The 13799-nt window shown below is 39.1% G+C and overlaps 1 protein-coding gene across 1 annotated transcript in view; it reads left to right on the top strand.

The window, feature by feature from the left end:
* Positions 1-13799, top strand: part of DNAI3 (dynein axonemal intermediate chain 3) — a 71416-nt gene that overhangs the window by 13674 nt on the left and 43943 nt on the right. The window contains exons 4-6 of the mRNA XM_060287618.1: positions 1710-1859; positions 2914-3113; positions 8464-8580. Coding sequence (XP_060143601.1) covers positions 1710-1859; positions 2914-3113; positions 8464-8580 — 467 coding nt within the window. The remainder of the gene's footprint in view (positions 1-1709; positions 1860-2913; positions 3114-8463; positions 8581-13799) is intronic.

Raw genomic sequence — 13799 nt, 5'->3', positions numbered from 1 at the left:
TATACAGTCACCACTCAGAATTAACAAATGTTAATATTTTATCATATTTACTTCAAATTCTTTTGAAAGGAAAGAAAATATAAGAGATAATGTTTTACTGCCTCTTATATCCTCCTTAATTCAATTTTTCTAACTTCTCTCTATAAGGAACTATTATTCTAAGGTTGTTATATAGTCTTCTGTCCATGGTTTCATACTGTTACCATGCATGTATGCTCCACAAATGCTCCACTTTATTGTTTCTTTCATTTAAATTTTATATAAAATTGTATTATACAACTTGTTTTGCAACTTTTGTTTTTCACCAAATTGTAAAATTCTAGGATCTATTCATGTTGATATGTTTAAAATCATATACATGTAGATTGAGTTTGTTCATTGCAACTGTTTTATGAGATTTTTATCTTCTGACTATACCAAAATGTATCAACCCTTTTCCCTATTGATATTCATTTGGTTGCCCATTTTTTCACTATCATGAATAAAGTAGCAGTGAACATCTATATATCTATATATGTACCTGTATCTATATCTTTATCTGTCTGTATATCTTCTTGTGGACATCTTGGTTTAAAAAACATTTGCTCTTTATAATTTAATGGATATCGTATTTATTCATACATATAATCCTCTCATCAGAAAAACATTTCATTAAATCAGAGAAAATTAGTTTTATATTTTGTCAAGTTTTAGCATTCCATATTCTTAAACGCATACAGTAAATGCTTTTTTCTTACCACACATCTTTTCCTTTTTTTCCTCTCCCCTCTTGATTCTTTCATCTTCTTTATATACATATATATATATATATATCCTTGATCTCTTTCTTTTTTGTCATTCTTCCTTTTTTTTTTTACATAGTTTCCCTCTCATAGTTGAAAAGCATGAACCAACAAAGAAGAAAAATAATAAGAGCTTAACGAATTTATATAAAAGCAAAGTTTATTGCAAAATATACATGTGTAATTATAACCTAAATTTGGTAATATGTATATATATTTGCTGAACTTATCTCTTTTTTATTAATTGAAGTGTAGTTGATTTACAATGTTGTGTTAGTTTCAGGTGTACAGCAATGTGATTCAGTTTTATATACATATGTGTATATATGTATATATATATTCTTTTTCAGATTCTTTTCCCTTATAGGTTATTACAAAATACTGAGTAGAGTTCCCTGTGCTATACAGTAGGTCCTTGTTGGTTATCTATCTTATATACAGTAGTGTGTATATGTTAATCCCACCTCCTAATTTATTCCTCCCCCCTTTCCCTTTGGCAGCCATAGGTTTTTTTCTGGTAATATATTTTATTTTATTTTTTAATATATTATTTTTAAAACTTTTATTATTATTTATTTTATTTATTTATTTTTGGCTGCGTTGGGTCTTTGTTGCTGCGCGCGGGCTTTCTCTAGTTGGGGTGAGTGGGGCCTACACTTCGTTGCAGTGCGCGGGCTTCTCATTGCGGTGGTTTCTCTTGTTGCAGAGCGTGGGCTCTAGGTGTGCGGGCTTCAGTTGTGGCTCACGGGCTCTAGAGCTCAGGCTCAGTAGTTGTGGCGCACGGGCTTAGTTGCTCCGCGACACGTGGGATCTCCCCAGCCCAGGGCTCGAACCTGTGTCCCCTGTGTTGGCAGGCGGATTCTTCACCACTGCGCCACCAGGGAAGCCCTGGTAATATATTTTAGAATCCTATTTATTTTATTGCAGCCTCCAGAAGTTCCAGAAGAGCAAGAAGAATGTAAAGAGCATATTCCTGAAGACATATATATTTATAAGACACCTATCTCTAAACCATGGGTTTCTCTGGGCAGTGAAAAAGAAATTGAGGAAGAATCGGTTAAAGAATCCACAAAAGAGGTAAGCAGCTTGAATATGATGTCTAGCCGTCACCTCCCTATAGCTGAGCAACACGTATTCCCGAGGGATCAGTGTGGTTTGCTGTGTTTGCTGCAGGGATATGGCTTTTTTTGATAGAAGAATGGTCACTGTCTTAGGGGGGTGTTATGGGCTGGACTGTGTCTCCCTCCAAAAGATAAGTTGAAGTCCTAAACCCCAGTACCTCAGAAAGGAAATGAGGGGAGTTTTATCCAATACGGCAGGCGTCATTATAAGAAGACGCTCCTGTGAAAACATAGAGACACAGGGAGGATGCCATGGAAGACGGAGGCAGAAATTGGAGTGATGTATCACAAGCCAAGCAACACCTAGGATTGCTGGCCATCACATCAGAAGCTGGGAGCAGGCAGGGAACAGATTCTGCCTCAGAAGGAACCAACCCTCCAACACCTTAGTTCAGACTTCCAGCCTCCACAACCAAGAGAGAATAAATTCCTGTTGTTTTAAGCTACCTAGTCTGTGGTATGTGGTTACAGCAGCCCTAGGAAACTAACCAAGTGGCATTCCCAGATCAGCCCCTGAGAGGAGCAATCGTGTGCAAGTGATTTATTATGAAAGGGCCCCATAAGAGAATAGGAAAGCAGCAGGACCAAGACAGAAGCCCTGCAAGGGTGCACTCTCAGACAAAACTCTGGCAGAGTGAAGGCTTCAGCCTGCACCTCTAGGGAGCTCTGGAGTGTAAATTATACCTCAGAGTTGTCCCAAACGGAAGCAAAAGAGATGGGCTTCCATATGTCTCCCATCAGTCCATTGCTGGCCTGGATATAAACTTCCAGTCACTTCCTGTTCTTTGTACCTTCAGGCAAAGTGGTCCTGGTAGCTCTAGAGCATCCTCCACAGAAGAGAGGTAGGTGGCTGGTGGCTGTGGGAACAGAGAGCAAAAGGACCTGGAAAGGTGCACAGAAAGTACACAAAGGGGTCCAAGAGGATGTGGGCAGAGCACCAGTGTTATCGACCACACATCATTTTTCTCCAGAGACTCGATTGTTTCCTGTACTGCTTACATGTGTTGCAGATTACATATATGATTTCTCGAAAACGAAGTGAATTTGGTGCCCCAGTTAAGTTCAGTGACCAGAATGCTTCCAGCGTAAAAGATGCCTATATTGAATGTACAGCCTACCCAGATAAAAAGTTTACCCTTAAGCAACTTGAGAGAGATGTTGGCATGCAAGTAGTCCCCAAAATCAAGGACACAAGTACTCAGACAAGATGGTAAGTATGTGATGAATTTATATGTATTTTCAAAGGCAATTGTGGTAAAATCCAGCAACATCCATGATTACTTTGAGAGATCTGTATAATAGAAATGCATTGACAGTGATGCTAGATCTCCACAGAGTAATTCAGCTCAAGATCTAATTATAGGCAACAATGCCTTTTAACAATCTTACTAGGAAAATGAAATACAAGTATATAAGACTGTAAAGATTATGAAGTGGGAAAATGAGCAATGCTGTTAATAACTGTAGTACTTCTCTCAGAGAAGGGGACCTGGTCATCTCATCTGAAATATGACCATTGCCTTCTAACTTGTCTATTCTACTGCCTAAGTGATCATTCTTACGTACCAAATCAGGTTATTTTACTTCACTACTGCCCAAATCTCTTCCATGTCTCTCCATCTCATCCAGAGCCGTTAGGATGACATATAAGGTCCTCCTTCCTTCATGACAAGGCACTGTCTGCCTGTCCAGCCCTGTTCCCAAGCAAGCCCTCTGTGCTCTAGCCTATGAGCTACTTCCAGCTCCCAGAATACCTGCTCTCCCATGTTTTCCTGCCTTTGCCCTTGCTATTCCTCTGCATAAAATGCCCTTCACTACCTTACCCACCCCTCTTCACCCTTTAAGTTCCAGTTCAGTACCCCCTCCTCTATGATTTCCTAGAAACTCCAGGTAGAGCTGATCACTCTCTCCTCTGGGTTCCCACTAGAGCTTAGAGGTATCTTTACTCTAGTACTGATGACCCATATTTTATTCATCTGCTCACCTGTCTGCCTTAGATCCCGAGCACTTTGAGACTACAAATGATTAATTAAATTTGTAATTTAATTAAAATTTATCCAGTGAATGAATTGATGTAAAATTGATTGCTGAGGGAATGTTTTGGGGACTTGAGCTCGGCTTTGAATGTTGTATAAATCTGAAGACATATTTAGGTAATCTATGCATATTTTTTAGGATTAAAAATGTTATTTTGAAATAATTTTAGATCTATAAAAGATAAGCTACAAATGTTGAATATGATTTGGAGACATAAAGGAAAACATCCCAGATTTTTTTAAATGACCTGAACATCTAGGGGGTGGGATGAACAGAGTCTGCATGGGACCACAAGGTGACTAGCCTGAGTAGCGTGGAGGGAGCAGCAGAGACAAGCAGATTCTCTGTGGCAGACAATAGGGAATTTTGGCAAGGTCTGAAGCAAGGGAGAGGCAAGATTAAAGCTATTAAAGTAAGATGAGCCAGGCAGTATGTATTGGAGTGCAGAGGGAAAAAAAAAAAACCGGGAGTTGAGGAGATTGGCCAAATGGGAATCTACTGTAACTAAACCAGGTAAAGTAAGATGGTGTCAGCAAACCAAGAAGAGACGGTGAAGAGGAGACATGTATAAATACAAAATGCTGTAACTCCCATCATTAAAGCCAACAAACAAAAAACTGTTTCAACCTTTCTGGCTATTAGCTACTTTCTCTGCTTTTTTTTTCTTTTTCTTTTTAACAACAAAACTCCTCACAGCAGTTTTTCACATTCTCTAGTTGCACCTTCTCTTCCATTCTGCCTTGAGCCCACTCTAGTCTTAACAAGGTCACCAAAGACCTGCAGTGGTCTGATCGCCTAATCCCATTTTCAGACACCCTCTTTCTCCGCTTCTCATCAGTATTTAACATGGTTGACTATTTCTCCTTCTTGGCTTATGGGCAATACTCAGTGTACCCCTCCTAACTCACTGGCAGCTGCTTCTCAGTCTCTTTTACTTGATCCTTCTCCTTCCGATTTCTAAATATTAAAGGACCCCAAAGCTAACTCCTTTTGATGTTTTCTCTAACTACGCTTAATCCCTGGGTGAATTTATTCATTCCTGTGGTGTTACCTATTATCTGTTTGCTGGTGGCTCCCAAATCTATACCTTCAAGCTCAGTCTCTCCCCTGAACTCTACACTCATATATTCATATGCTTCCTTAAGTATCTAATAGGTGTTTCAAAGTTAACACGCCCAACAACAAACTTTTGATTTTCTATTTTCGTACCTGAAACTCCCTGAATCTTCCTCATCTCAGTACATGGCACTGATCTTCTTGTAATTACTCAGACCCCAAACCTTGAATTTTCTTGGGTCTATCTTCAAAACATATTCACTGCTATCACCTTGGTTCAAGCCATGATCGTCTCTTGCCTAGATTACTGGAATGCACCCTAACTGGGCTTTCTCCATCCATCCTTTCCCTCCTACATTCTGTTCTTCATAGAAGAGCCAGACTAATCCTGTTAAAATGCAAGTCATATCATGTCACTGACAAAAACCCTCCTATGGCTTCCCATCCTGAAGGAACCTACAAGGCTTCATGTGATCTAAATTCCATCTGCCCCTCTACCCTTATTTCCCACAATTCCCCTGGTTCATCCATTCCAGCCCCACTGGCTTCCTTGTTCCTTGAATTCACCAAGCATTGTCTCTCTTCTCTCACCTTCGCCTCACCACCACTTAGAACTGAAGCTCCATGAGACTGGAACTTTATCTATTTTGTTTACTTCTATATCCCCAACTCCTAGGACAGTTCCTGGCACATATTTATTAAATGGAGGGGGAAAAGGAACCAAGGAAGGGAAGGAGGAGGAGAATGATCAAGTTAAGGAAGAATGTGCAGCGTCACTGACTTGAGTTCAATGTTTAGAGAAGAGCCATGAAATATACAGTGAGAGAGGCTGTGACCAGGAGAATCTTGGGTCCTCAGTGTGGACCACAGTACAAAACATGATTTTCAGATCTCTGTGAACCAAAGGATCAGGAACCATTAAAATGTAATGTTAAAGTTAGAGCACATGTACCTAGATACCAGCGGTCAGGACAAGACATGGGTCAGAAACCGGGGAGGCAGATAGACAGACAGGCCAAACCAAAAGAGATGACGAGAAAGACAAGGATTGGTAGTCAAGTCTTGGCAGAGAATTAGGACATCAAAGATCATTAAACACCAAGAAGTGACGGTAAGACAGGAAAGAGAGAGGTGATTCGTTAGTACAAAAGAAACTTAGATTTTGAGAAAAATTTCTTAGTCAAGACAACTAGAGATTTCTATTTTTCTACCAGGTTGCAGAAAAGTGAAAAGAATGAGTCAGCCAAGGTAGACTCACGAGGTAGACTCAGAAAGGGAGAGTGAACTTCTAACAACAGGGACCCTAACCACAGGACTCTAGATTTATTAGACTCTCAATGAATGTTGACTGATAATGATGAACAGTTGTTTCTATGTAGATGGAGGATTTAGCGGCAGGTCTTGACCCACAAAGTGGGGTGGTGGGGGGGAGTAAATCAAAGGGAATTCAAATGGTTCAAATCCAGGTGACTTGGGAGAATGCTCGTACCACTTACTAAGATCAGAAATTAGGTGGAAAAGATGGGATATATGATTGTGATGGAAGAAGTAAAAAAACAAAATCAAAGATGAGGTTCAAAGAGTAATGACAATGAAAGCAAATGTTTACAGTGTTCTTACCACATACCAGGCATTCTTCTAAGAATCAATACTTTGCACATATCAACTCAATTAATCCTCACAACTGCCCTCTGAGGTAGGCACCATTCCATTTTACAAATAAGGAAACTAAGGCAAAAAGAGGTTAAAAATGAAAGCTCAATGTTTAGAACATAATTTAAATTTAAAGCAATAATGAATAGATCTGCTGAGAAACAACAAAACAAATCACATTTTAAAAAATAAGAGTGACTCAGTCATATTGCTACTTTGATGAAACCACCAGGCACCATATAATTTCTTACTTAATCCTACCTGGAGGGTACTAGTGTGGGATAGAAAATTAAAGGTGACGCTAAGATCTGAACCCAAGTCTCTGGTTCCAGCACCAGCATTCTTTCTTTCCATCACTCTGTCTTCTGCCGTGGATACTGATCTAGGCAGGGAAAAAAAGAATGAATTGTTCAATTAAATATAAACAAAACTCTCTTTACCGCTCTGTTTGATTACTCTCCATTAATATACTTGCCTCTCAGAGACATTTTCCTGACATTTGTTCAACAACACAGGTTAAATACAACCTAATTTTTTTTGAGCACTTAAAATGTCCTAGGCACTGTTTTAAAAGCTTTGCATCTATTAACACATTCAATCCTTACAATGACACTGTGAGCTAGGGACTTTCAGAATTTCTTTTAGGGATGAAAAGCCAGGCACAGAGAGGTTAAATAATTAGCTCAGGGTCACATAGGTAGTAAGTGATAGAACCAGGCTTCAAAGCCAGGCAGCCTGTCACCAGAGTGCACTCTCTTAAGGACTTGCCATATGATCTTTCTACAGCCCCACACCCTAAGATCAAGGAGCTCACTCAGTCTAGTGGGTGAGACTCACAAAGCCCAGAGGTACAATACAATGTGTTGTGTTCAAGGGTGGAGGTGAACACTGAGAGTGGACTGGATGCAATAAGTTTTCTCCCAGAGATGGTGCTGCCATTACTGCCAAAATGTAACTTGTTCCAGGTTTTGTATATTTAGAGCAGAGTTTCTCAACCTCAACACTACCGGCTGGATAATTCTCTGTTGTGGGAGAGCTGCCTTATGCACTCTAGCATCCCTGGGCTCTACCCTCTAGATGCCAGGAGCTCTTCCCAGTTGTGACAGCCAACATTGTTTCCAGACATTACCAAGTATTCCTGGATTGAGAAGATGGAACAGGATCGCACTGGTTGAGAAACACTGATTTAATGAAATGAAGAAAGAATGATACACAAATGTGACAAAATGTTAATAATTAATGAATCTGGGTAAAGAATGTATGGGAATTTCTTATACCCTTCTTACAACTTTTCTGTAAGTTTAAAATGATAGCTAAATATATATTTTTTTTAATGCTGCTCTTCCTTTGAAGATACAGCCTGAATAGTTTTTATTTATTTATTTTTTTTGCGGTACGCGGGCCTCTCACCGCTGTGGCCTCTCCCGTCGCGGAGCACAGGCTCCGGATGCGCAGGCTCAGCGGCCATGGCTCACGGACCCAGCCGCTCCGCGGCATGTGGGATCTTCCCGGACCGGGGCACGAACCTGTGTCCCCTGCATCGGCAGGCGGACTCTCAACCACTGCACCACCAGGGAAGCCCTAAATATTTTTTTTTTACAATAAAGAGCTTGTTGATTATGTCAAAGAGAAATTCACAAATAGAATGGCAGCCAACATCAATTGTCTAGGATAAAGAAAGAATTCAATATATAGAATTTAAGTATAAAATAATATCCTAATATTGTCACAGAGAAAAATCTTTGCCCTGTTATGACCTATATTTGCTTGTCTTTGATCTAACTTTTAGTGTTCGATTTCTTTCAATATATTAGGACATATCCCAAAAATGCTACTACGCAATATTATCCAAGAGAATTTTCGGAAGAAGAAAAAGACGCACTGGGACAATCAAAGACTTTGACTGAGTTTCTTAACAATGTGTCTATAAGGTAAAAATTGTATATTAAATTTAAAAAACATAAAATGTATATGTTTCCTTATAATAAGAGGTCTGAAAAAACAACTCTGTACCTGGTGTACAGATAGAAAGTATGAAGACAGTTATCAGATACGCATGAGCATGTGACACATTCTATAGATTCTCAGTCTTTCTTTCCCTTCTATTGCTAAGCAACATGCTAGACCTTCTAAGCTAGGGCCACACCAAACAGTGTCAGCCTGGAAGGTGTATATAGTTGAACATGTGAGGATGTTTTCCTAACGGAAAATTAACATTTATTTACCATGGTTTCCCTTATTTAAGTCTTTTTCTTCACTCCTCAGTCCCCTTCTTAGCTTCATTGATTTTTACAGGATGACAAAGGTGAGGATGTTGTGGATGTTGAGGATATCATTACCATGATGCTAGGAATTTACAAAAATACCTTTTAAATAAGAATCTGAGGTCAGTTCATATGTAATTTTTGGATATGTCACCTTATCTCTAATTCCTGTGTTGCTGCCACTCTTACTGGCCCTGAAAGAGAAGTGTCTTTAAAATGCCCCCTACACTCATATTCAGGCCCTAAGCAGACCCTGGGGACTTCTAAACCAGAGAAAGAGTTTGAAGGTCTCATCAAGTTGATATCAGAGTTCAGGTAAGTGGAGCCAATGGTGGACATGTCTACCAGTTGTACGATTGGTTACCATTTCTTCCCAAAATTAAAGATTTGGTAGACAAGTGCATATACAGCCCAAGTTAAGCTCTTCTATTTTTATTTTTAAGAAAACATTTTAAGACTAAATATCTTGAAAATTCCTTGTGACGACCTAGAGGGGTGGGATGGAGGAGGGTGGGAGAGAGGCCCAAGAGGGAGGGAGATATAGGTATACATATAGCTGATTCACTTTGTTGTACAGCAGAAACTAACACAACATTGTAAAGCAATTATAATCTAATAAAGATGTTAAAAAAAAAAGAAAAGGAAATTCCAACAACTCTCAAAAGTTACCTATGCCTAGAGAGAATCTGGTTCAAAAATTCACTAATTACTCAAAGAGAGCTTATTAACTATTTGCCACTCACTTACAGCATGTGTGCTATAGTTTTTCCTATGTAGACAATTAACTATTTGCCACTCACTTACAGCATGTGTGCTATAGTTTTTCTTTCCTATGGAAAGAAACCAGAAAACCTGAGGTTTCTTTTCCTCATATCAAAATTAAGTAATTATTAAAATTTTTCCTAAGGACATTAAAAATGAGAAGTCTGTCTATGTACAATCAATTTCAAGGGAATAAATGGTCTATAGCCAATTCTCAATTATCTACATTGTGTATTATCTTTATTTATTTTTTTAATATTTATTTATTTGGCTTCATCAAGTCTTAGTTGCGGCAAGCCGGATCTTTGTTGCAGCACGCGGGCATGGGGGATCCTTAGTTGCAGCATGCATGTGGGATCTAGTTCCCTGACCAGGGATCCAACCCAGACCTCCTGCATTGGGAGCATGGACTCTTAGCCAATGGACCACCAGGGAAGTCCCTGTATTATCTTTAGACGTGGGCTTTTATTCTTCCCTTTCAATTGCCAAGCTTATAAGGAGAGGGATGGTGAACAGCTTCATAATTCCCTCCTTGAGATGTGGGAAGGAGGAGCCAGAACTATAAGAAGAAAGAGGAAAATTGGTACAGGAATTTTAACAGCATTGGCCAAGAATAAATAAGACACCACATTTACATCACAGCCATGCTTCCCACTCTAGAACTGTTTAAGGTTTACTTAATTTTTTAAGATTAGAATAAGCCTTGTTTTGTTCTGGAAGAGAGCTCTTTTAGAAATGAGTTCTTTCCTTCTCATAGAGTTTTGTCCAGAACAAACCTAAGGCAAGGATTATTTGCAAAAGAAGAAAATGATCTGAGAGGAGAGAGAGAAACTTCAAGAGGATTCTCAAAGCAACTAAGAAACGTTCATTTGGGGGTTAAAAACACAGTGATACCCATGGGCTTTCACTCAGACAACAAGCTTTGCCAGCCTCCAGTTCATCTCTCTCAGGAACCACGTGGGAGAGTGCACCAAAATCAAGAAACAGGAAACCAGAGAAAAGGTGCTGTCTTCACTTCTCCCTTGTGAAGACAGTTCAGGCTGAAACAGAAAGAAGTGATTTTGAAAATGCTAACAAATGCTTCTACTTGAAACTGGGCTTAAACCTTGAAGCTCCGGGTTGTTCATAGGGTTTTTCAGGGTTGTTCAAACACAGGGTTGTTCAAACTTTAATGTGCATATGAACCACCTGGGCATCTTGTTAAAATGCAGGTTCTGAATAAGTAGGTCTGGGGTGGAGCCTGCTGCTTTGCATTTCTAACAGCTCCAGGTCATGCTGATGCTGCCGGTCCAAGGAAATGCATCTAGTTTGAAAGATGAAGTACAAGAAGAATTCAGACCAAAGAGTATTCAATTACGCAGTGAATGGTAGTGTAATGATTAATGACACAGGTATTAAATGGTACCCTTATTTAATATGTTAGGAATATCTATTAGGATACTTACTGCTTATATTTAATTATCTAAATAAAGGGTTTTTTTTTCTTATTTTAGGAAATTCACAATTGAAAACCACTTTCAACTTACTATATTTATTAAAAAACCAAGTTGCTTAGACTTTCAGTCATTAGGGTAAAACCTTGGGTGGCATTCTAATTATGGGAAGGCTCCTAGAGGCCTTGGGAGGGGGCTGAGCTTTCAAGCCTAAACATATAAAGGGACAATAAACATTATAGTAACTTATAAAACAGGAACTTGTCAAGCCAAGTTCCCTAGACTAAGAAGAGCACCAAGATTGTTTTTTAAAAGAGCAACGTTAGTATTTTTAGCAGGATAATTCTTCATTTTAGGGACTGTCTTATGCATTGTGGGAGGTTTAGTAATAGAATTAAAAACATTAGCACCTCCCAGACACTGTGACAGCTAAAACCACCACCACCACCCACCACCGCACACACACACACACACACACACACACACACACACACACACACACACACACTTCTAAGTTCCAAATCTCCCCTTAAGAATCTCTTATTTGTTGTTTTAAATTGTATATAGTATAATTATTATATATATTAATATAATAATCATATATATTTAAATACAATAATTAGTATACATGATCATTTGGTACTGAATATGGCTAAGAAAATTGCCTTTTCTATCAGTTTGGAGTTTTCAAAAAGCAAATGAGATCAAGTTCAAAGTGGAAGTTTACTGAGAAGTTCACTGTGAAAAATAAAGGGAAGGGAAGCAAGATTGAACAGGGAGAGCTTCAGACAAACTCTCAGCCAACACAACAGGGAGCTGCAGAGGAAGACGACCTGTTGGAGGTGTCCTGCCAGGGACAGAACTGGCAGGCCCTTGTGCCCACAGCGGCCATGCTCAGTCTTTTTTTTAACATCTTTATTGGAGTATAATTGCTTTACAATGTTATGGTAATTTCTGCTCTATAACAAAGTGAATCAGCTATACGTATACATGTATCACCATATCCCCTCCCTCTTGCGTCTCACTCCCACCCTCCCTATCCCACCCCTCTAGGTGGACACAAAGCACGCAAAGCACCGAGCTGATCTCCCTGAGCTATGCAGCTGCTTCCCACTAGCTATCTATTTTACATTCGGTAGTGTATATATGTCAATACCACTCTCTCATTTCGTCCCAGCTTACCCTTCCCCCTCCCCATGTCCTGAAGTCCATTCTCTACATCTGAGTCTTTATTCCTGTCCTGCCATTAGGGTCTTCAGAACCTTTTTTATTTTTTTTTTAGATTCCATATATATGTGTTAGCATACAGTATTTGTTTTTCTCTTTCTGACCTACTTCACTCTGTATGACCAACTCTAGGTCCGTACACCTCACTACAAATAACTCAATTTTGTTTCTTTTTATGGCTGAGTAATACTCCATTGTATATATGTGCCACATCTTGTTTATCCATTCATCTGTTGATGGACACTTGGGTTGTTTCCAAGTCCTGGCTATTGTAAATAGTGCTGCAATGAACATTGTGGTACATGAATCTTTTTGAATTATGTCTTTCTCAGGATATATGCCCAGTAGTAGGATTGCTGGGTCATATGGTAGTTCTATTTTTAGGTTTTGAAGGAACCTCCATACTGTTCTCCATAGGGGCTGTATCAATTTACATTCACACCAACAGTGCAAGAGGGTTCCCTTTTCTCCACACCCTCTCCAGCATTTATTATTTGTAGATTTTTTGATGATGACCATTCTGACTGGTGTGAGGTGACACCTCATTGTAGTTTTGATTTGCATTTCTCCAATGGTTAGTGATGTTGAGCATCCTTTCATGTGTTTGTTGGCAATCTGTATATCTTCTTTGGAGAAATGTTGATTTAGGTCTTCTGCCCATTTTTGGATTGGGTTTTTTTGTTTTTTCGATATTGAGCTGCATGAGCTGCTTGTATATTTTGGAGATTAATCCTTTTTCATTTGCTTTGTTTGCAAATACTTTCTCCCATTCTGAGGGTTGTCTTTTCATCTTGTTTATGGTTTCCTTTGCTCTGCAAAAGCTTTTAAGCTTCATTAGGTCCCATTTGTTTATTTTTGTTTTTATTTCCATTTCTCTAGGAGGTGGGTCTAAAAGGATCTTGCTGTGATTTATGTCATAGAGTGTTCTGCCTAGGTTTTCCTCTAAGAGTTTTATAGTGTCTGGCCTTACATTTAGGTGTCTAATCCATTTTGAGTTTATTTTTGTGTATGGTGTTAGGAAGTGTTCTAATTTCATTCTTTTACATGTAGCTGTCCAGTTTTCCCAGCACCACTTATTGAAGAGGCTATCTTTTGTACATTGTATATCCTTGCCTCCTTTGTCATAGATTAGTTGACCCTAGATGCATGGGTTTTTCTCTGGGATTTCTATCCTGTTCCATTGGTCTATATTTCTTTTCTTGTGCCAGGACCATACTGTCTTGATTACTGTAGCTTTGTAGTATAGTCTGAAGTCAGGGAGCCTGATTCCTCCAGCTCCGTTTTTCGTTCTCAAGATTGCTTTGGCTATTCAGGGTCTTTTGTGTTTCTACACAAATTGTGAAATATTTTGCTCTAGTTCTGTGAAAAATGCCATTGGTAGTTTGATATGGATTGCACTGAATCTGTAGATTGCTTTGGGTAGTATAGTCATTTTCACAATGTTGATTCTTCCAATCCAAGAAC

Source organism: Globicephala melas, chromosome 1, assembly GCF_963455315.2.
Source record: "Globicephala melas chromosome 1, mGloMel1.2, whole genome shotgun sequence".
Classification (NCBI taxonomy): Eukaryota; Metazoa; Chordata; class Mammalia; order Artiodactyla; family Delphinidae; genus Globicephala; species Globicephala melas.
This window is presented reverse-complemented; position numbering and strand designations above follow the sequence as displayed.